At 34.7% G+C, this 22,049-nt stretch overlaps 1 protein-coding gene and 1 long non-coding RNA gene across 2 annotated transcripts; both read left to right on the top strand.

Moving 5' to 3' along the window:
* Positions 1 to 2,199: 2,199 nt before the first annotated feature.
* Positions 2,200 to 3,181, top strand: LOC121326244. The gene is made up of 2 exons (XR_005951439.1): positions 2,200 to 2,424; positions 3,015 to 3,181. It is a non-coding gene; the product is annotated as an uncharacterized LOC121326244 (long non-coding RNA).
* A 1,716-nt stretch (positions 3,182 to 4,897) lies between these two features.
* LOC121326243 (ciliary-associated calcium-binding coiled-coil protein 1-like) lies at positions 4,898 to 14,798 on the top strand. Its single transcript, XM_041269471.1, has 3 exons — positions 4,898 to 5,034; positions 12,490 to 12,562; positions 14,592 to 14,798. The coding sequence occupies exons 1-3, from the start codon at positions 4,937 to 4,939 to the stop codon at positions 14,748 to 14,750; spliced, it is 330 nt and encodes a 109-aa protein (XP_041125405.1). The 5' UTR covers positions 4,898 to 4,936; the 3' UTR covers positions 14,751 to 14,798.
* Positions 14,799 to 22,049: the final 7,251 nt, after the last annotated feature.

Genomic DNA, 22,049 nt, shown 5'->3' on the forward strand with positions numbered 1-22,049 from the left:
TAGATAGCATTCAGAACTGGGCAGACACATGGCAAATGATATTTAATATAAAAATGTGTAAGGTACCGCACACAGTCAATAAAAATGTCCATTATAAATACCATATGGGAGATACTGAAATTGAAGAAGGAATCTATGAAAAATATCTAAGAATTTATGTTGACTTCATCTTCATCTAGACAATGTGTGGAAGCTATGAAAAAAAGGCTCATATATATAATGAAAAGTGTTGAATTTAAATCAATGGAAATAATTTTAAAACTTTACAATGCATTAGTAAGACCTCATCTAGAATATTGTGTTCAGTTCAGGTCACCTCACTACAAAAAAGATATTGCTGCTCTAGAAAGAGTGCAAAGAAGAGCGACCAGAATTATTCCGGGCTTAAAAGGCATGTCATATGCAGACACTAAAATAATTTTATCTATTCAGTCTTCAACAAAGAAGACTACATGGTGATCTGATTCAAGCATTCAGAATTCTAAAAGGTATTGACAGTGTTGACCCAGGGGACTTTTTCAACCTGAAAAAAGAAATAAGGACCAGGGGTCACAAATGGAGATTAGCTAAAGGGGCATTCAGAACAGAAAATAAGAGGCCCTTTTTCTGACACCCTGGGATCCTTCAAGAAGCTGCTTGATGAGCTACTAATAATAAGCTGCTAACAACCAAACAAGCAAGATGGGCTGAATGCCTCCTCTCCTTTGTAACCTTTCATATGGTCTTATGTTCATCTCATCCCTTTAAGTATACCTATTGTTTGTTACTGTTGCCTAGCCCTATACCATAAACTGTTTAATTTAAGAATGACTTATATTTGTGGTTAATTGAGTTAGTGGGACAAGCAAGAGTTACAAGCCCCTTAAAATCCTAATCTGGCTGTGTTTTAGCTAATTTAACATGGCCAGTGTATCAAACACTTTCTTTGAACTCACTGGCACAGTGTGGCATAGCAGTCCCATTACTCAATCACAAAGATTTATTTTATTTTAATTTATTTTTTCACATTTTTTTATGCCTTGCAAAAGTCTCTCGTATTTTGTTTTCATCAACAAATAGACATTGCGAGATGACTTTAACTACTGTACCATTGTTTATTATAATCAATGATTCAGTCCAACTCTGAATGCATTCAATTAATGTTGTGTTAGCGCATGAAATCATGCATTTTATTCAGTATTTAATTACATATGTGTTTGCAATTGTAAAACGCTAAAGTTGCTTTCGACTTTTTCACTTTCGAATCAAGTGTGCGTTTTGTAATGTATTATGGCCTGGAAGAGTGACAAGTCTAAATCACTCATGTTAATGTGGCTCCACACATTTGGCAGGTATTCGGTTCCCACAGCAACAGAAAGCCAAACAGTTGAAACATGGCTGGGAAAGACAAAATGAAACCTCTTCTGAAATCACATTTTTTTAAAAATCTGTTAAAATCCTTTTTTTTTTTTTTTTTTTTTTTGTCACAGAGAAGGTATACAGCTACCTCTCAAAACCAACAAATTAAGCCATAAGCATTAAGTAAAAGGATAACCATGTCTGTGTGCTTTTAAAGTCAGCTGTTAAATTGACAAAAAGTAACTGAAATTAATAGCATTTCAGCAGGGTTTTCATGAGTTGCTTTTTTTTGTTGTTATAACATATTTATGTTCTGTGTGTGCCATTAATGCCATTATTTTCGTTGTGTTGTACACACACACACATCTGTTGCAACAGAAGCATGTTGCAATGCAGAAATGCGCATTGCAGCACTTACAGTATACTGTATTCACTTATAGTTTATAAAAACGTCTTAGTCTTGACAACTGATGGGTATATTTTATGATTCACACATTTTCAAACATAAACGTATAATGATTAAACTGCTGTAGTGTAGCGTGCACGGGGGTAGGAGTTAGGGCTGGTAAGTGACGCAATCAAATATGAGTACATAAGCCATCTACCAGCTCCTGCTAGGGAGCCTACTCTTCAGCGGTATCGGCTGTATGATTCACAGCGGAATCTCCCCGGTTTGCATCCCACTTTTGCCTGTGAAATACCGCTGTTTGCGGGAATCGCGAGATCGCCACAGTATTATTGTTGTATATTGTGACTCTGTGTCACCTCCTGATCTCTGGTGTCTGTAATGAATTAGTACAGACTACAGTGTTGTAATTTTTTTTTTTTTTTACAGTATAAACAAAAATGTGAACACTTTTATATTGTATACAACACAAGTTGTTACAGCAGTGCTACTATTAACATTTTTTTTTTTTTAAACTGCAGATTTAACATGCATGCATTTTTTGTATTTTGTGTATTTGTTTCTTTTTTATGTACAGATCAGGATAATGAAGCGGGTGAAAAGGAGCAAACGTTTGCCCGGACATTTCTATCGCATTCACAAGTTAGCATGTTGTCAGAACTGAGCGTAGAAGTGCAAAAGTAAGTATTTAAAAGTATGGCAGTATTTTTATAGCTGGTGAAAGTTTCTTAAAAGCAGTGTCAGTGTGGGTGTGCAATATATATATATATATATATATATATATATATATATATATATATATATATATATATATATATATATATAACAAACAAAAACTTTTAATTGCATTGTTTTCTTGCAGAAATGTGCCAGAATTACTTAAACACATACAAAAAACCTCCAAAAAGTAGTGATTTTTAATTTTTTATATACACTGTATGGGGCATCTTAGTAATGATAGTAATCTTTATTTTTATATTGTGCCTTTCATAGTGGACCACCATCACAAAGCGCTTTACAAGATAGGAGGCTAGGGTGTGTGAGCTATGCATCAGTGCAGAGTCACTTATGTCTCACTGGATTGTACAACACGGGGGGAAGGTTAAGCATTACAATTTATTGTCTGTTAAATATGGGTTAAGATAATTACATTATTTCAAACATGTACAAAGTTGCTCTTTAAGAGGGCAGAATCCACTTTCTTCCAACATTTTTTTTTTGTTTTGTTTTGCTTATATATTTTAAAATAACACATATACTATTTTAATAGGAAAATGGAAGACATCATCCAGTTTAAAAACCATCAGACGTAATTAAAAGAGACAGCTTTATTGGATTGCTATGTCTCTGGGTTTTGGTGGGCCAAAGAAATGAACTTTACAAGCCAGCAGATATCAGGTTTCATGACCGTCTTACACATCCTGTTGCAGAATGCCAGTAAGTAGAGTTTCCATTTCAATTTTTACACATTCGTCAACATTCCTTCTTATCCCGTGTGAAGACATCATCCCATGCACAGAACATACATCTCAATTCCTAAAGTAAAAAAAAAACAACAACGTATTAATAGTAATTGCTGAGTACAATTTAGTTAATAGTGTTGTTTGACGTTAATACTGTACATAGTGTGTATGATGTATCCAGAGACCTCCTCTCGCAAAGTTTGAGCTGATTGAGCTGCCAGAATGCTCAGCTTTGCTTTGTGATTCTCTCCACAAACTGCACATAATGATGTTACAGTGATGTTAGATGTTACGTTATCATAATCTACTATCGTAATTTACTAAGCAGTAGTATTATTTCGATCAATTGAATAGACCCAGTTTTCTGAAACAAGCAGAAGAATAAATGAACTTCTCCTACCTTCTATTTGTGGAGTTATACCGTTACTTATTCCCTTCATAAACTTCCAAAATTAATGTAACTCTTCTTTAAAGAGTAAACAGCGAGGTTCTGAAAAATATAGCGTTACACGTCCCCACGTGTTGCTACAACTGTTTAAATAATGTACCTGTAATTTTTCTTTTCATTGTTAACATCTTGACAACTTTTTACACTTATAACTTTAGAGTCTGTTTCAAAGCTCTTTTCAAAATGTCTGCTGCAGTGTTTTGGGGTTTGAGATCTGTCCTCTAAATCACTGCAGGAAGAGCGATTAAAAAAAAAAAAAAAACATGACAAAGTGGTCTGGCTTTTCTGTTGACTTACTCTTTAACCTTTTCTGTATTGATTCTGCATTCCTGTATTTAATAATATTTTATGAAGTACATAGTATTTATCTATTTATTATTTATTTCTGAATTTATTTTATAAATAAATCCTGATTTAATGTAATGCATACTATACATGAATACTCAATTAATAAATAATGCTATGGTTCCTGCCTCTGGAAATGTATGATAAAATCACAAGGCTAGATTAAGTGAATTAGAAAATAAGAACTTCCTGTATACAGTAGATCAAGTGACTTACTGATAGAACCTCCTAATTTCAGTGGTTTAGGACAAGAACAGTGGACTGGAATTTCCGGTTTACACTTTTTAACTTTTGTAGTAAACACAAATTACAGTAAACTCTTTCCCACATATTTCTGCATGCAGTCATGCTGTATGTGTAACCCCACACTAGTAAAGTACATGTCCCTTGTGAAAGGCGCATGGATGTAAAGGAGGCATATACAAACAATAAACTGTTGTAAAATAACACATATTACGTGTTTAATCCCATCTGTCAGAAACAGAGCTAAAAATGTATTTACATCTCCTCTAGCTTGAGGTCTTAATTGGAATATTACACACAAGTAAGCCAGTTGCATAATGTTGTTGGAATACCTTTGCTGAAATAATAATCTTCATGTGTCATTCAAAACTACAGTATAGTAGAGCAGACATGCCACAAGTAATGTTTTAACTGCAAAGAGATAGGAAAAATGCACCCACTCCCTTTGCTTGTTGCAAAACTGTAGCAAAAAATCTACAATATTGCCTGTGCACAACTCTACCCTGACTTCACTAAATATATTGGCATCTCTTGAGAATCAGTTATTGTGTGGAATTTAATTATTATAATAAACCTGTTCAACCATTAACATTAACCTACTATTTCAATAAATACTATTGACATGATTGCTTACTTATTTTAATAAAGAAAAACACATGTCACTTGTGGAAAACGAAAGAATCTGCAGAGACAATGACTGGAATTGAACGGTCCAGTCCAACGGGAAAAGGTGGAATCGAATTCTTCAGTGTGGACCAGGCCATCTCCATCATTGACTATTTCAAGCCCAGGTACTGTGACTTTCAAGATTCAATATCTTCTGAGATGTAGCTGTTCTGCCACTGTGAGAGGAATGGTATCTGGTTGATTTGGATCTCTTATTTGTTGATAGGAAAGCCCTTGAAATTGTCTTCTGAAGAAAGATACTAAAATCGTTAGTGGCTGCAGTTTATTTCTTCGCCACCTGGTATATCTAACTGGGCAGAAACCCAGTGTGAAATAGCTTGCCATCCTGCTGTGCTGAAACCCACAAGAGTATTACAGTCAGAGGTACACTATAAGAATGGATGGGTCTCTTTGTGATCTCATCTTCTGACACAATACAATTGTAACCGTAGAGATGAAAGACCTTTAGTACAAACTTTGTGTATGATGAGTCAAGTAGTGATTAAAAGACAGGCACTGATGTGTCAGCTGTACTGTCTTTTTCAGTTGTCAGGTTCTTTTTTACCTAACTTGGCAATTCACAGCCATCGCCTTGTACAGTTTTAATATTTTGTTGAAAGTCAGGTGATTAAAGTCAAGCAGCGATTCACGAGCAGTTGAATATACACTGAAATACATGTTGTCTTCCTGTATTTTTTGTGATTTGAATAGTTAAAATTATAGCTGAAATTTTTATTTAAACAAATGAGACTGAACTTGGAATCTTGGAGTATCCTGTGCAAATCCGCCATGGATTTACTTTGGCACATACAGCAAAACTATTAAAAGATATATGTCGTTAGATGTATGTCTACAGTTCACATAACTTAGTAAACCTCCAAAGGTGTTACAAATGATTATAACACATCTAGAGTTTTTACCAAAAGCATTTTGAGATAGAAACACTTTAAAAATAAGTAATCTACCCCACTGCAGTTGTTTGTCTCTGCCAAAAAATGGAGCCATCCAAGTGGGTAGTTTTTTGAGATTTACAATTATACTGTAAATCTAAATCTTTTGTGGTCATCTTTGTATTACTTTAGTATAAATACATGTTAATTTGGATTCATATGTTGTTTTTTTCTGACTTTATGTGAACGAAAAGACACACATTTTCCCATTTTCCCATTGGAAATAGTGATATTTTGAAATATCACTGTCCTGGTCACAAAAGCAAAGTTTGTGGGGAATAATAGCCATTTTCTATACTTTTGAGGCATAAGCAATTAGGAAATAACACTTATTACCCAGGAACAAAAATTGTGTTACATAGTGTTATCTGTGAATGGCCTTGCATCCCTCGAGATAAGCACTTTTATAGTTTTGTCGTGTTGAATCTGCTATCCTGGCTGGATTTATAAGATGTAGAGGTGTTTCGCCATCTGATGTCCATGTTGCATCTATCCCAGAAAATACAAGTTTAAAATTATTGGTTTAAATGAATAGGAGAATGTGTAAAACAAGAATAGTTTGTTATAGATCAAATGGTTTTTTTTTTGTAGGATTTCACTAAAATAACACAAAATCAATTTATAAACAGATTGTGGTAGAAATAACTACTGTTTAATTTGAAATAATCCTCAACAGTGGGTTTTTTTTTTCAGGATGATGCAATGAGGATATATAGCTAAATTAAATACATACTGTAATTATTAGGAAATGTAATAAATGGTGTTTATTACAATACATAATCCCTTTGTGATGTCATCCTCTGAAAACAATGTCAGATTTAAAAGCTGTAACTAATAGTAGTATGTTACCCTTGATTCAAGTTCCAGCTTGAGGTTAATATATAAGTTTACAATTAAGATTCCTCCATTTGCTTTAAACAATAGTGATTTTTTTCATACACAAACAATAACAGGATTCTAATAAGTTAAAACAACTGTTTTAGTATTAAATATAAGATATTCTCTCCAAATCACTTGGCAATAAAACTGTAAGTTACGTGCAGTACAACAAGGACTCTTCCTCAGTTCCCCATTAAAGAAACAAACGTTAAGTTTTGGAAATGCTTCATACCTGGAAAATCTGATTCCGTATCGAAGATATTTTCCACTGGGATGTGATGAAGCAACTCTTATAGTATTTAAGAATTCTCTGAAAAATGACTTTGTACTTTTACAGCAATTACAATGGGAACTCTTTTTGAGGTTTCTCATGGACCAATCATATTGTACTGAATGCAATCAAATTAATAAAATAAGTACCTTGATTATTTGTAGAACAGCTTTTTAAACTAACATTTATACGGTAAGATATTTGGTATCTAATCACATGTGCACGCATAGACTTAGGTAACCTTAATAAGCATTAACCTTGCGTAATACATTGGTGAAGTTTCCCTTGTGTAATTAGCATTCTTTGAACTAAAGTAGTAAGAACTACTTTACTCTAAAGTAGTAAGAACTACAAAAAGATTGGGTTCTTCCTGTTTGAAGCAGCTTGAACACTGGTGCAACAGTATCATGCTTAACAGCTGTTTTTGAAGACCTAGATCAATAGTACAACTTAACTGCTTGGAAGCACATTTAGTGTGTTAAAGCTCTTGATTTTATGTGGTCTTGAACAAAGGGGGCTAGGAGAAGTCTCTGGTTGCCTAGTTCATATCAGAGTTGGCACGTCCTTCAGTAAAGATGTTAAGCACCATCTCCTTTGTGTGAATTTAAGAATCATCTTTCTTAAAATAAGTGCTTATTACTTTAAGGCAATACAACTTGCCATATCACTCCTAGTTTATATTAGATCTTATTAATATATTCCTGTAAAATGTACATTTCTTTGGTAGAGAACATCTCAGGGTTCATTTCAGGCAGATCAAGGCTTTAAATTACTTAATTTTACAGTAGTTATTCTTAATGTTATTTATTGCTGGTCTGTTTGTTTTGGGATAGCTTTATTTAGTCTCATTGTTTTCTTAATTTCTATGGATTTTCTGTATGACCTATTTTGTTTTGAAGTCGTTTAATTTCCAAAATATCTTTACCATTTACTGTGGTTACATATTTAGCCTTTCCCAGACCTTTGAGGACCAGGGAGTCTGGATCATTATCCAGTTTGTCAAGAGATCTTCTCAATGAAGTGAAGGTTTACTGTATAGTGCTATGTGCTGTTGTCATTTAGTTCATGAATAGATCATGAAGAGTATCTCTGAATGTGTAGTCTTGATTTAATTAGTTACATTACTTAGTCTGTATGTTAGTGAAGGCAATATGACCTACTCTACAATGACCTCTAGTAATTCATGAATATAATATCTTCAAATCTGAGTCTGTAACCAAAAAAATCCCAGAAATACATGGTTTATAGTCTCCTTGGACAGCTATAATAGATATGTGTGTGTGTGTGCGTGTGTGTGCGTGTGTGTCTATATATATATAGGTCATTATCTTGCTGAAGAATGAAGGACTGCCCAACTAGCCGTAATTCTGATTGAATGGCATGCCTCTGAAGTTTGCTATGATAGCCATGCTGATTGAGCTTGCCATGGACTTGGTAAAGATCACCAACTCTGTCACCAGCAAAGCAACCCAGACCATGACACTGCCTCCTCCATGCTTGACAGTGGGATCCACATATGCGGAACTCATGCTCTCACCCTCTCTGCGTCTTACAAATACTCGGCGGTTGGACCCAAATATTAAAAAATTTGACTCACTGGTCCATAAGACTGACTTCCAGTCCTCAAACGTCCAGGTTCTGTGTTTTATGGCCCAGGCAAGACTCTTTCTCTTATTCTGCACTCTTAACAATGTTTTTTTTTTCAGCAATTCTTCCAGTTAGGCCAGCTTCATGCAATCTCCTCTGAACAGCTGATGTTGAAACATCTGTACTTCTAGTAGCATTTAGCTGAGCTTGTATTTCAGGGGCAGTTAATCGCCGGTTTCACAGACTTGTGACTCGAATGAACTTGTTCTCTGATTCTGAGATCACCCTTGGCCTGCCTGACCTTGTTCGGTCCACATGAGCGCCAGTTTCTTCAAATTGTTTGATGGTCTTGGCCACAGCAGTTACAGACACTTGCAAAGTTCTTGCGATTTGTCTTAAAGATTGACCTTCAATTCTTTGCTTAACTGAGCGTTTTTTGCCATTTTCTGCTCCCTTACATTCAGGAATGACAAACTTGTGCCTATGCTACCTATATTTATAGTAATCATGGACCCTCACCTGTTAACAATAATTGGTAACAAAAGGTTAATTAGGTAATATGCTAGTTAACTCAGAAAACATCTAACAAAGTTATAACTACCTAACTAGTTATAACTACCTAACTAACTAACTTTTAACTGACTTGGGCTTCAGACTGAAATCCCCTTGTTTTGGGTGACCATTTCATTGAAATTGACAAGATTTACAGTTTCATTTAAAAATTAAATTTTTGAATGCAATTCACTTATGATTATCAGATTATGTAAGTACACGTATCATATAATGAAATATTAAGTGTTTATAGACAAGTTTATACAGTTAAAAGCATAGATAATCATGAAAAACCTGGTTTCAAGCAGGTGTACTCAAACTTTTGATTGGTACTGTGTATATACACTACCGTTCAAAAGTTTGGGGTCACTTAGAAATTTCCTTGTTTTCCATGAAAACATACATGAAATGAGTTTGAATAGGAAATATAGCAAAATGAATAGGAAATATAGTCATTGACAAGGTTAGAAATAATGATTTTTAAGTGAAATAATAATGGTGTCCTTCAAACTTTGCTTTCGTCAAAGAATCGTCCATTTGCAGCAATTACAGCGTTGCAACCTTTGGCATTCTAGTTGTCAATTTGTTGAGGTAATCTGAAAAGATTTCACCCCATGCTTCCTGAAGCACCTCCCACAAGTTGGATTGGCTTGATGGGCACTTCTTACGTACCATACTGTCAAGCTGCTCCCACAACAGCTCAATAGGGTTGAGATCCAGTGACTGTGCTGGCCACTCCATTATAGATAGAATACCAGCTGACTGCTTCTTCCCTAAATAGTTCTTGCATAGTTTGGAGCTGTGCTTTGGGTCATTGTCCTGTTGTAGGAGGAAATTGGCTCCAATCAAGCGCTGTCCACAGGGTATGGCATGGCGTTACAAAATGGAGTGATAGCCTTCCTTCTTCAAGATCCCTTTTACCCTGTACAAATCTCCCACTTTACCACCACCAAAGCACACCCAGACCATCACATTGCCTCCACCATGCTTGACAGATGGCGTCAAGTACTCCTCCAGCATCTTTTCATTTGGTCTGCGTCTCACGGATGTTCTTCTTTGTGATCCAAGCACCTCAAACTTAGATTCGTCTGTCCATAACATTTTTTTCCGATCTTCCTCTGTCCAGTGTCTGTGTTCTTTTGCCCGTCTTAATCTTTTCTTTTTATTGGCCAGTCTGATATATGGCTTTTTCTTTGCAACTCTGTCTTGAAGGCCAGCATCCCGGAGTCACCTCTTCACTGTTGACGTTGTGACTGGTGTTTTGCGGGTACTATTTAATGAAGCTGCCAGTGGAGGACCTGTGAGGCGTCTGTTTCTCAAACTACTCTAATGTATTTGTCCTCTTGCTCAGTTGTGCACTGGGGCCTCCCACTCCTCTTTCTGTTCTGGTTAGAGCCAGTTTGTGCTGTTCTGTGAAAGGAGTAGTACACAGCGTTGTACGAGATCTTCAGTTTCTTGGCAATTTCTCTCATGGAATATCCTTCATTTCTCAGAACAAGAATAGACTGACGAGTTTCAGAAGAAAATTCTTTGTTTCTGGCCATTTTGAGCCTGTAATTGAACCCACAATTGCTGATGCTCCAGATACTCAACTAGTGTAAAGAAGGACAGTTTTATTGCTTCTTTAATCAGCACAACAGTTTTCAGCTGTGGTAACGTAATTGCAAAAGGGTTTTCTAATGATCAATTAGCCTTTTAAAATGATAAATTTGGATTAGCAAACATAACGTGCCATTGGAACACAGGACTGGTGGTTGCTGATAATGGGCCTCTGTACACCTATGTAGATATTTCATTACAAATCAGCCGTTTCCAGCTACAATAGTCATTTACAACATTAACAATGTCTACACTGTATTTCTGATCAATTTGATGTTATTTTAATGGACAAAAAATTTGCGTTTCTTTCGAAAACAAGGAAATTTCTAAGTGACCCCAAACTTTTGAACGGTAGTGTGTGTGTGTGTGTGTGTGTGTGTGTGTGTGTGTGTGTGTGTGTATATATATCACACTACTTAAAATTGATCAGTGCTTATCCAACTATAATTTTTTTTTTTTTTTCTGAGCTCAAGTTTTTGTATTACAGGTTGTTCCATCAATAACTTTAAGCACGTAATCATAAGCTATACATTAAAAGAAACAGACAGTAGTTATGCATTCGGCAAAATTGTCAGTGTTTAGTACTGCTAAGCAAATGATTACACATACAGTACTTTACTACATGCATTCATACATTTGTAGATATACAGGTAGCAGAAGAACTAGTAATATGGATGTTCATTAGCAAATTCTTGAGAATATTGGAATCTTTGACACAAACCTCTTTGGCATTATGCTTTTAAAACAGAGTTAAACAAGAATACTTCAAGGGTTATTAACACAAAATGCAAAGCTTTGAACTATTCCATTTAAATAATCCACAATCCTCCTTGAGAGATTATTACTTGTGCTAAAGATACGGTTAACAAAATGCTCACCACAATAAATATTTAGTGTTAAGATTCTTTCAACTTGGCAATACTAGGAGATACAAGTGATACAGGAGATACAGGTACATATATGTGTGTGTGTGTGTGTGTGTGTGTGTGTGTGTGTGTGTGTGTGTGTGTGTGTGTGTGTGTATGTATGTATAAATGAATCAGTCGCCACTACTTCTTAACATCTGGTAAACTAATACAAAATCCCAGTCAAGCTAAATATATTAGAAATGCTGGACCAAAATTGATGCTTACATATGAACAAAAATATGCTTCCTAACAGGGACAGCAGTGTACTGGAAATTACCAAACAGTGGTGTATTGTGTTAGGCTATAAAGCAGAAGTAAATACAAATAAGTTTAAATAGTGCCAGTAAATACATTATTCATTTTTCTTCCAGCTTCATAGTCTAAGTCAGTGTTTCACACTTATGAATTTGCCAGTGCATTCAGTCAACATTTTGTTCAAACAATGTCCTTTATTATGAACTGTCCAGCCTTGTTCCAGTGGTTTAATTGTATAAATTGAGCCTGGTTAGCGAGGACCTGGTTGGAACACAGCTCTGGATTGGAATGGTCTGGAAGAGCCACAAGTCTAAACAGAGTCTATGCAGATGCCTATTAGATTTGGTTAGCTGTGCATGGACACGTGGGAATAATTTAAATGCAGGCTATTTCATATCATGGACAGCAGTTCTGAACAGCAGTGCAATCAAGTTCTTTGGGCCATAACTTAAGCAGTTTCATATATCATAATTAAAGCTGTGTGTTAAAAGTGTTCATCTTGGTGAAATGTCAAATGCAACTGCTGTACATTGAAGACTAGTCTTGTATATTTTTTAACCCTGACTGTTTTGTTTTCAGTTTATTTCAACATTATAAACTATACGAATTTCTCTTCAGCCAACCAAAAGACAAGCTTGTTCTAGACCGGGAAGTAAGTGTTTTTCTCCTCTTGTTTTATAACAATACAGGAGTAACACACACAGTTTAACAACTGCAATATTGTAATAGACAGCAATAACTTTTGTGTAAACAGCCTGTCCGTTGTGGTTGATATACAGTCATGCATTCTAGACTGAAAGACAACCGACAATAGGTGCTCTGTTAGATTTATTTTTGCAATTGATATAGTTGGTAGGCAATAGAACTGGTGAGCAGCTCCTGAAATGAAAAGTATTGTCATACAGGCTTGTCAAAATAATACAGTATACCTGCAACTACGAACCACTCTGAATTACTGCAATCATTATTATAGGAGAAGAGGACAGAAAAAAAACAAGGTTCGTTTTCAAGATACTTTGTTTTAGATTCAACAGTTTAGTTATGCTTTGGGTAGTTTGTCGTTTTAAATAGAGGCACGGAAACACTGTTTTTTTTAAAGGAAACTGTCTTTTAATTATAGGAAGGGCAGTGATCTTTGAAAAAGGACAGACTTTTCCTGCGTTTGTTACAGTGTACAGTGGCTCTCAAAAGTATTCACCCCCCTTGGACTTTTCCACATTTTATTGTGTTACAACATGGAATCAAAATGGATTTAATTAGGAGTTTTTGCCACTGATCAACACAAAAAAAGTCCATCATGTCAAAGTAAAAAATAAAATCTACAAATTGTTCTAAGTTAATTACAAATACAAAACAGAAAATAATTGATTGCATAAGTATTCACCCCCTTTGCTATGACACACCTAAATAAGCTCCGGTGCAACCAATTGTCTTTAGAAGTCGGTCTTAATCAGGGCAAAATTATAAAAAGCATAACAAATGTGACCAGAACAAAGTTAGAGTAGAGTTTATATTTTATAAATGCATATCTTTTGAAAAAAGACATTTTTGCTCTAATAGAATTCTTATAAAATGTCTAACTAGAAAATTATATAACTGTCTTTACAAAAATGTAAATAATTACATTGAGAAAAAAAGTTTGTATTATAGAGTATTCCATTTTTTTTTTTAAAAGCCACAACAGAGGAATCTGTGCTTAATGATCTGTAAAAGAAAGAGATAACATGTTGTATGAGTCATGCATCCAAACAACAACAAAAGCAAAAATAAGGAAAGAGAATAGACATAAACACAGAACATTCTCCAAAAGTACCAACCATAATGGATGGATTTTAGTATACCAAAAAGTCACTCAATTCTCGTAAAATAGACCACCCCGCAGTTTACTGTAGTAATGTTGTAAATACATTGAACATACAGTACAGTGCTCACTTATTGCTCTATCAGACTTACACATGAAATATTGAAAAAACAGTGAAACAGGGAAGGCCCCTTCCACAGTAAAATGTAGTACTAAATTAGTATTTAAGGCCAGATCGTGCAATCTGTACTCAAACTTCATTGTTGGATTTGCATCCTAATTTCCTAGTCGGTATACATTTGTAATTTTAGCTAAGCTAAGTGATGTGTTGGTTTCCAAGACAACAACAAACCTCCCAGGAAAATTGATACAGAAACAGTCTGCCATGGCAACCAGCTTGGTCTTTTCAGATCTGAAAGCATACTCTATATCATCTACATTTTCCTAATATTTCTTTGCTGTTTAACATCATATTATTTTTGATTAGATCATTATTTACCATGCATACTAACAATTCCAGCAAAATATTGCTTCGGAACAGGCTGATTATATGGGGGAAGCATATAAGTGTTGTGCTGTGGACTGAAGTCTGTGTCTCCACGCTGTTATTTTTTCTCCACTTTACCTCACAGTCTTCCTTGAGCAGTCTTTCCAGAAGTAAGAGTTGTTGGAAGTTAGCAAGCTTGGTAAATAATGAATTTAGCAAACACAACACTAGAGAATCATACGGAAGAAATAAGAGGATAAGGTTGGGAATTGTAGGAACATGTACCTTAGGTGTTATAAAGTGTCCCTTTAAAGGAAGAATAACCAATGTTTTACAATTAATTTTCTTATGACTTACTGTATCTTATCTTTTTCTTTTTTTTTTTTTTGCAAGGAAAACGTTGAGGTTATTAAGTCAACAGAGTTCCCATTCCCAGCTCCACTTGAGGAAGGCCTGTCCTCTGACATCTACTCTCAGTTTATAGCACCGGCCCCAGCAGAACAAAATGCCGATGAGGTATTATTAGAAATAGTAGGAATGGATGTCCTTTGAGATCAGTTCATTATCTTACAGTCAGTTCTCGTTAAGACAAATTTCAAGTGAGCAGAAAAAAAATAATCATCAGAAATTTGTATTAACTGTGCCAGACAATCCTGCCGACTATTGTATATTGAAAGTGTGTATTACTGCACATGCAGTAGCCATTGAAGGATGCTTACTTGCATTAATAGCATATATAAAAATGTTAGGGCTGATTTAAGGATCAGGTTTCAATGAAAACAAAACAGTATAAATTAATTCAGAATACAGCAAGAGGTTGTAGCTAACACAATTATTATATCAATCTTACATGTTTTTATTTATTAAATTGGTCTTTTAAAACCCAATATCTGGTACTACACTAGGTTAAAGAAATCACTGTTTGCAAGGCATGCTTCAGGCCTAGAGCAGCTTCTTGCCTTTTACCAACCAAGTGCTTTCCTTGTGTACTGACATGCTTTAAGGCAGTAACATGCTTTGACCCAGAAGTCACTACTGTTGTAAAATGACCAGTGAAATGAAATGAAGCAGTAACAGGTGCAGTATCCTGAGAATGAGGTATGGAAACTTAGAACTCTTTTGAACCTCATGTTGTACCAGATAGCATGATTTTAATTGAAAATATTTGTTTGCTGGAACATGTGTTTCTTTCAACCCTGCACATTTGAGACCTACTATATGCAGCAAATAGCAGCGCATGACAGGTACCTCAACCTCTTTAATTGTTTGTTACTCATTTTGTAAAACAACATAAGTTACCAATTACATTGGTGTATAGACTTTGCTTATCAACTATACCACCATTCCCCATAGTCTGCCTGTGGTAGAGCGGTTGGGTGTCTGGTGGTCAGGAAGCAGAAAGGAGACTCAGGACAGAAGAACTGGTCCCTGGTCCCCTCTAATAAAGCTGTGGGCTCTCTTTTTATAGAACGTGGCTGTTCCTAATTATTCCATTAGGAACAGTGACATTCTCACTTGTTTTTGGCAGAGACAGGATTTAATCCATCCCTGCCAACCACCAGCAAAACACATACAACACCAGATTCATTGATGTACAGCACTTGCTTTTTTTCAGACATATCCAGGAACTGGTCAAGTGGCATAAGAACCACCTTGTCTTGTATTTATTTAACCTGGAAAATATTCATGTTGGTTTAGAAGATGTCAGCATGGAACAGAACAGATTAATGGTGGTGCATGGGGGAGGGGTTACTGTGTCGTTTTTATTATTATTTAAAATTGTAGTGTGCTTTATTTTTGATTGATATCTGAATAGAGGTAAAAATGCTGAGTGTGTATGTGCTTCACGCTGGTATTCATGAAAGTTGTTTCTAAGAGAGATTTGGGGTTATTTTCTAGAGTTAGTTTAATTTACTAGTTGGTCTACTTAAAATGTTGCAATATTTTACCAACCTTCACATGGAAGGAATACATAATTGGCCTCTGTGTTTTGAGAGTGTGAAAGTATGGATGTACACTATGGTAGCACAGTAAGTGCATTGTAAAGCATAGTGAAAAGCATGGAAAAGCTTAGTAAAGAAAAGCACAGATGTGATGGGATGTTGAATCACATGGTAAAAGAGTGGAACAAATTGACCATGGTATTAAAAAAAAAAAAAAAAAAACATGATTTAAAATACATACTGTTAAACGGCATAGTTCAGTGAAGCCAGAAGAGTATTGCACAAAAAAAAATACTTTCCTTATTTTCTTTCTTGCAAAACACATATCTTGCAGTGATTATAATCATAATGTTTTGCAAGTAGTTATTTAATTTGATCACAAAACTGTGCTAGTAAAATTATATAAAAAAACAATAAAATGTGCTTTTTAATATAGTAATTACGCTATGAGTCTACAATGGATACAAATGAATAACAATGAATAAATCCCATTTGAAAGTATAAAACTCGTATTAGAAATCACACAGTGCAATTTGTTATGTACAGATGCGTACATTAAAGGATCAGGATTTAAAAGTGCTGTTTTTGAAACAAGACACCCAGCTCCTACCCATTTCTGAATTCCTACTCGCATTCTATTTGTGTGGCAGTCAAAAAGTTAAATAAAAAACTGTAATCAAAATATCTGTCCTGGTGTTAATAAAAAATAAAAAAATATAAATAAAAATAAAAAATAAAATAAAATAGATAAAATAGATCTTGATAGTGCAAAAAAAAAAGTTCTTTATCTGGGTGATGTTTGTTAAAATCTGTATTATTTCTTTTCACATGTGGGTAAGCAGGATTATGATGAGAGACCTGTAACTAAAGCAGAAGTCAAAGATCCTCTGGAAGGCTACACCATGGAAGATGTAAAGTCAGTGTTGGGGCTTGTCACAAGAGACACCATTGAAAACCTGTAGGTATGTTAACAATCTCTACCCCCCTTCCTTCCATTGTACTTCAGAGGTGTGATTTCATTCAACCTTTTCTGAACAAGAAAAGGTTTTTTTTTTATTTGCTTAAATAAGTATCCAAACCATAGCTTTATCAGTAAAAAAAAAAAAAAAAAAAAGGTGTGTATGGGGCATTATTTTCAAAGTGTTTACACAGAATTTTTATTTAATGAGAAAATTCCATGTTGAAGTTACCAAATGAAAAGCTAACACCTTGCTTTTAAGAAAAAAATAAAAATAATACATTGGATTAATTACTTACCAGGGCAAACTCTTTAGAGTTTTGCATATATCTTTAGCACAAATATATACATTAAGAGTGTATCGAATTGTGGTTTTAAAAAATGGTCTGTACGCGCTTTAGCTTAAGTTACTGAGAGTGTCGGAGTCTAGGGTTCTATGAAGGTGTCTCTCCATCTCTGTATATTAAACTTATATTTCCACATATATCTAGGGAGTCGCTTATTGAATTGTGATAAAAATTGGTCTGTACATGCTTTAGCTATTTATAGTATCACAATCTGGACTTATAGTAAGGTATGTGTCAATGTGTCTGTAAGTCAAACTTACATATTGAGTGCTTACAGTGGGTATGGGTCACAGTAACATTTTCACCTTCTGCAGTTTGGGTAAGTGAAGCTGTTCTGGCTGCTTAGACTGTGCAAAATGAGATATCTAATTCTAGACAACTTACACGAAGGAATTGCTATATAGCATAAAACAATTAAATAAAAATATGTAAGAAAATTAAAAAAAAACAACAAAGTGACCCCCAAAACTCTTGTACATTGTAATTAGCTGTCTGAAATCTTTGACCAAATGGAGTACAGTTGAAGTCCTAAATCAGTTAAAACAGAAACACAATACAGTTGACTTGGCTAAAAAAAAAAAATCCTGCTTTCCATGGACCAGAAGCAGGATATGTGACGCTGTTTTCCCCAGTTCACAGAGAGCGTACCCTAATCTTGACAAACAACAGACCTTATTTAATGTTCGTGAATTTAGGGTTAAAGTTAAGAGTTAAGGAGAAAAAAAAAACAGACCTCTTGAGATTTAAAAAAATGGGGTTCATATCGTAGGATTTAGATTTTGGTCAAACAAATTTGATTTTGGTCAAAACGTGAAGGTGTTATGACAACAATTAGTATTAATGCACTGTAATAAATGAGGGGGGAGTTGGCTACAACAAGAACGTAGGCTTTACAGATATCTATCAAATCACGATTTATATTTCTTTGTTCATGTTCTTGTGTATATTACATTTTTACCTTACCATAGGTTTATCCTGATTCACAAATAACACAATTTCTTTGAAAAAAATAAAAATTAAATACTGCAATAAATGTGTACTACCACTGAAATTAGTCTTTTTGCTGTAAGAGATGCTTGTAATACTAACATCAGCTTTCCCAAAGCATATCCTGGATGTGAAAACTGCCTGCGGAGCAGAAACACATGTGGGTTTGATCAGTATAGGCCAGTATGGTTAGGAATGCTGTCCTTTTTTTTGTTACTGGATTGTTTAAGTCATAAGTGGTTTGGGATTTGTATTTAATTAAAAAAACAAAAAAACAAAAACATGTAAAATAAATGTACACAGCCTTTTGGCAATTGCATGGATAAGTGTCATTTTATATTAACTCCTGGTGTACTACCTGCAGTCAAATGACTATTTCCAGCATAAAAACTATTATTCTTTGCACTTTTTGTATTTGGCCTTGTCTTAAAATGCAGTGTGTTTTCAAATATATACTGCAAATCTGTTTAAAATTAGATTAGTTTAAAATAGCTGTGTTTTGGTTACTTGGTTTCAGTTGTAAATGAAAGAGGCTTGTATAAAACTCCAGTGTCCAAGTTCAAAACGCTCAAATGCAGTGGGTTAAAAATGAATTGGCATTGATCAAACAGCCACTTTAGCGGATATGCTTGAACTGTGAGAGACATGTGTTATACATTTCTGGTGACTAATCACTAGGATACCACGCATGATACAATGCAACAGCTGCTAAAGTTCAACAATATCTAATAATGAAACTCCATAATCCAATTGAGGGCCCCAGGGGTATTGACTGGAATGGGTCAGGTATTATAAAAAGTAGGAAACGTAATCTTCAAAGCAGCTTCATACTAAAGGTTAAACCTTGTAAATTAATTAATAGTTAAATTTCCAATCAGCACACTGATAATGTGACCTAATACAAAACCCATATCTGGGATGAATGTACAATTTTGCATTAATATACAGTACAATTGTACTATTTTAATATAATAAATGTATATAATTTATTTTATATTCTTGTTTAGGGAGGTTAATAGTTCAGAGTCATAAACGTTTAACCATTGTCATGCCAACAATAATAATAAAGGTCAGCTGCAGTGTGTGTACACAGTAGTATGTGTACAGTGCATGTTTATTTATTCAATATTTATTCCCTGTACACATGTATTCAAATCCACATTAATGTTGTTGTAGCCTACAGTATATCTTTAAAAACAGCTCTCCAGTGGAGGGCTATCAGATATTTTACATGGATATTAAAAATCTCAGTATGTTCAAATTTAAACTTTTAAACATAAAGTTTAGGAAATGAAACAGATTCTAGCATCCCTGATTGCATTGCCTGAAACAAATTAACAATCGCTGAATCCCATGTATGTTAGATAAATAAAGCAATATCATCTAAACAATACCCTAAGGAAACATTGCTGTTCATAAACAATACCCTGTGAATGCGTCCGTCCTGCCACTGTAACGTGATAAGAGGATATCAAGAGTGGAGAGGGCAGGCCACCAAACCTCTGCTAACAGGATATGATTGTGCTGTAGGATACTGACCAGCTTCTAAGGACTGTCAGGAGCAGTAGACAGAGACTGTGTAGCCTGATGTAATCTCACTTTGTTGACCCTTCCTCTGTTTTCTTGACAGACGGAGATCAGTGAGAAGGTCCGAGCGCAGGAGGAAACCTACATTGTGAGAATGGACAGACTTAAGAATTCCTAAACCAATTAACTGTTGAGGAAATTGAAAGGAGGCATAATGCCATTTGTTAAACAATTCACAGTCAAGCTGTGAAAATGTGATTAAACGCCACTGATGTTACAGAACTTGAAATACTCAATCATATTTTATGAGTTCACTCGAAACAACAAACGTTTGGGTTAATGCTCTTTCCCCTCATTTTTTTATACTGTATAAAATAAAATCTGTTCATATTTGTTAGTAAAAAATATTTGTCTTTTTGTTATTGTGATTCTTCTTTACAAATATCTAACTCACAGCAATTTTAAGAGTATGCTGCTCCAAATTGCATTTGAAAAGTGTATTTTACTGTCCCCTTGATTTTTTAAGGTGTTTACCTTTATCCTTAGTGTTTTTTATTCGATGAGTCAAATACATACATTATTTATTTATTTATTTATTTTTATGATGTAACCAGGGCTAGATCGGCCAAGTCTTTATAGATGTAAGAGCCAGAACTGTCTGGTGCACAGCGCTGTATTTTCAGCAGCAAAAAAAAAAAAAAAAACGTGATCCTTAATACATGTTCACTAGATGGCGCTGGCTCTTAAGACACTGGGCTGATCTAGCCTGGGTTACATATGTCTATGCCATGGAATGGAAGATCTGCCACATAACAGTTATCTTAACTAACATACTGGCTTTTTTATTTTTTGTTAATTACTGTTCTTTTATGCTTTTTTTTTTTTACTTTGAAAAACGTTATTACTGGACATAAAAACAAGCTGTACAGTGAAATTGACGGTACCTTAATAATTTAAACGAAACTATACCATTAAAAAATGTGACAAGAATGCTGTGAGCTGTGTGGGCTCAGTGAAGTTGTCCTACTTCAAGTGTCTTTTGTGTTTGTGTTTTTAGTACAGTCTAACCCTTTGAACTGGAGCCATCTAGTGTTCTTAGTGAAAACATTTTCAGCGTGGTCACAGGGGCTATATTCACAAAGGGCAAGCAGCCAGACTACATTGAAAAAAGTGCTTGGGCTCAGTTATAATTAAAGCTATCTGGAAATCTGACTATTGTTATATGTTGTTTTTAATATATAGTTAACCTATTTACAGCTTTAACTGGTTTAAAGTACAGTAATTCAGAGATATTTATATAACTCAGTGTCTTTGAGAACATTGCCAGTGGAGGCATTTTATGCTTTGTGCATTAAATCCATTAACATGAACAATAGGCTGCATTCCCTAGGCTGTAAGACGTTTTACCAAAGTATGCTTTTTGATCAGTTAGCCATCTGCAAACTGCAGTACATTTATATTGTTTACAGTAAGCAGTGCTCCAAAGAAATTGGCTTCTGTCTCCAATCTATGTCAGAGGAGTTGAAACCAGCATTAAACAACCTCTAACTAAAGATGAATAACTTCTCTTTTTGAATATTAGCAGATTTTATATTTATAGCAGCTTTTAACAACCTCACTAGAAGGTGACTGTTGACTATTTTGTGAGGATCAAATCAAACAGTTAATGTTACAGTACTATTAACAAGCTTAGATAGTTTGTTGTTGAGTGATTAAATGTGCTTGTTGCTAGTCTTATATAACTTAATTTAGGTGTTAATGTGTTTACTGGATTAAAATAAAATGATCTGTCCTGAAGCAATTACAGAAAGACGTTTTCACAAAGAAGTAAAACAATTGAAAATGAAAAATAGCTGCTAAAAACAACTTAGCCACAGGAAGGTCTTTGTGTAAATTGTGTAAGATAGTGCAGTATTCCTCGGTTTGAAATGATTTAAAATCATCTCTGAAAAACACATGCTTCAAAACAGGGTCCAAAGATTGGTATTCATGAAAAAAAAGTGTACACTTCCCTGAAAATATACCTTTATTTAAAGCTCCTGCTCTCTATAGTTATGGTTTTGGACCATCCATACCTTCAAAACACTTG

This window comes from Polyodon spathula, chromosome 13, assembly GCF_017654505.1.
Source record: "Polyodon spathula isolate WHYD16114869_AA chromosome 13, ASM1765450v1, whole genome shotgun sequence".
Taxonomy (NCBI): domain Eukaryota; kingdom Metazoa; phylum Chordata; class Actinopteri; order Acipenseriformes; family Polyodontidae; genus Polyodon; species Polyodon spathula.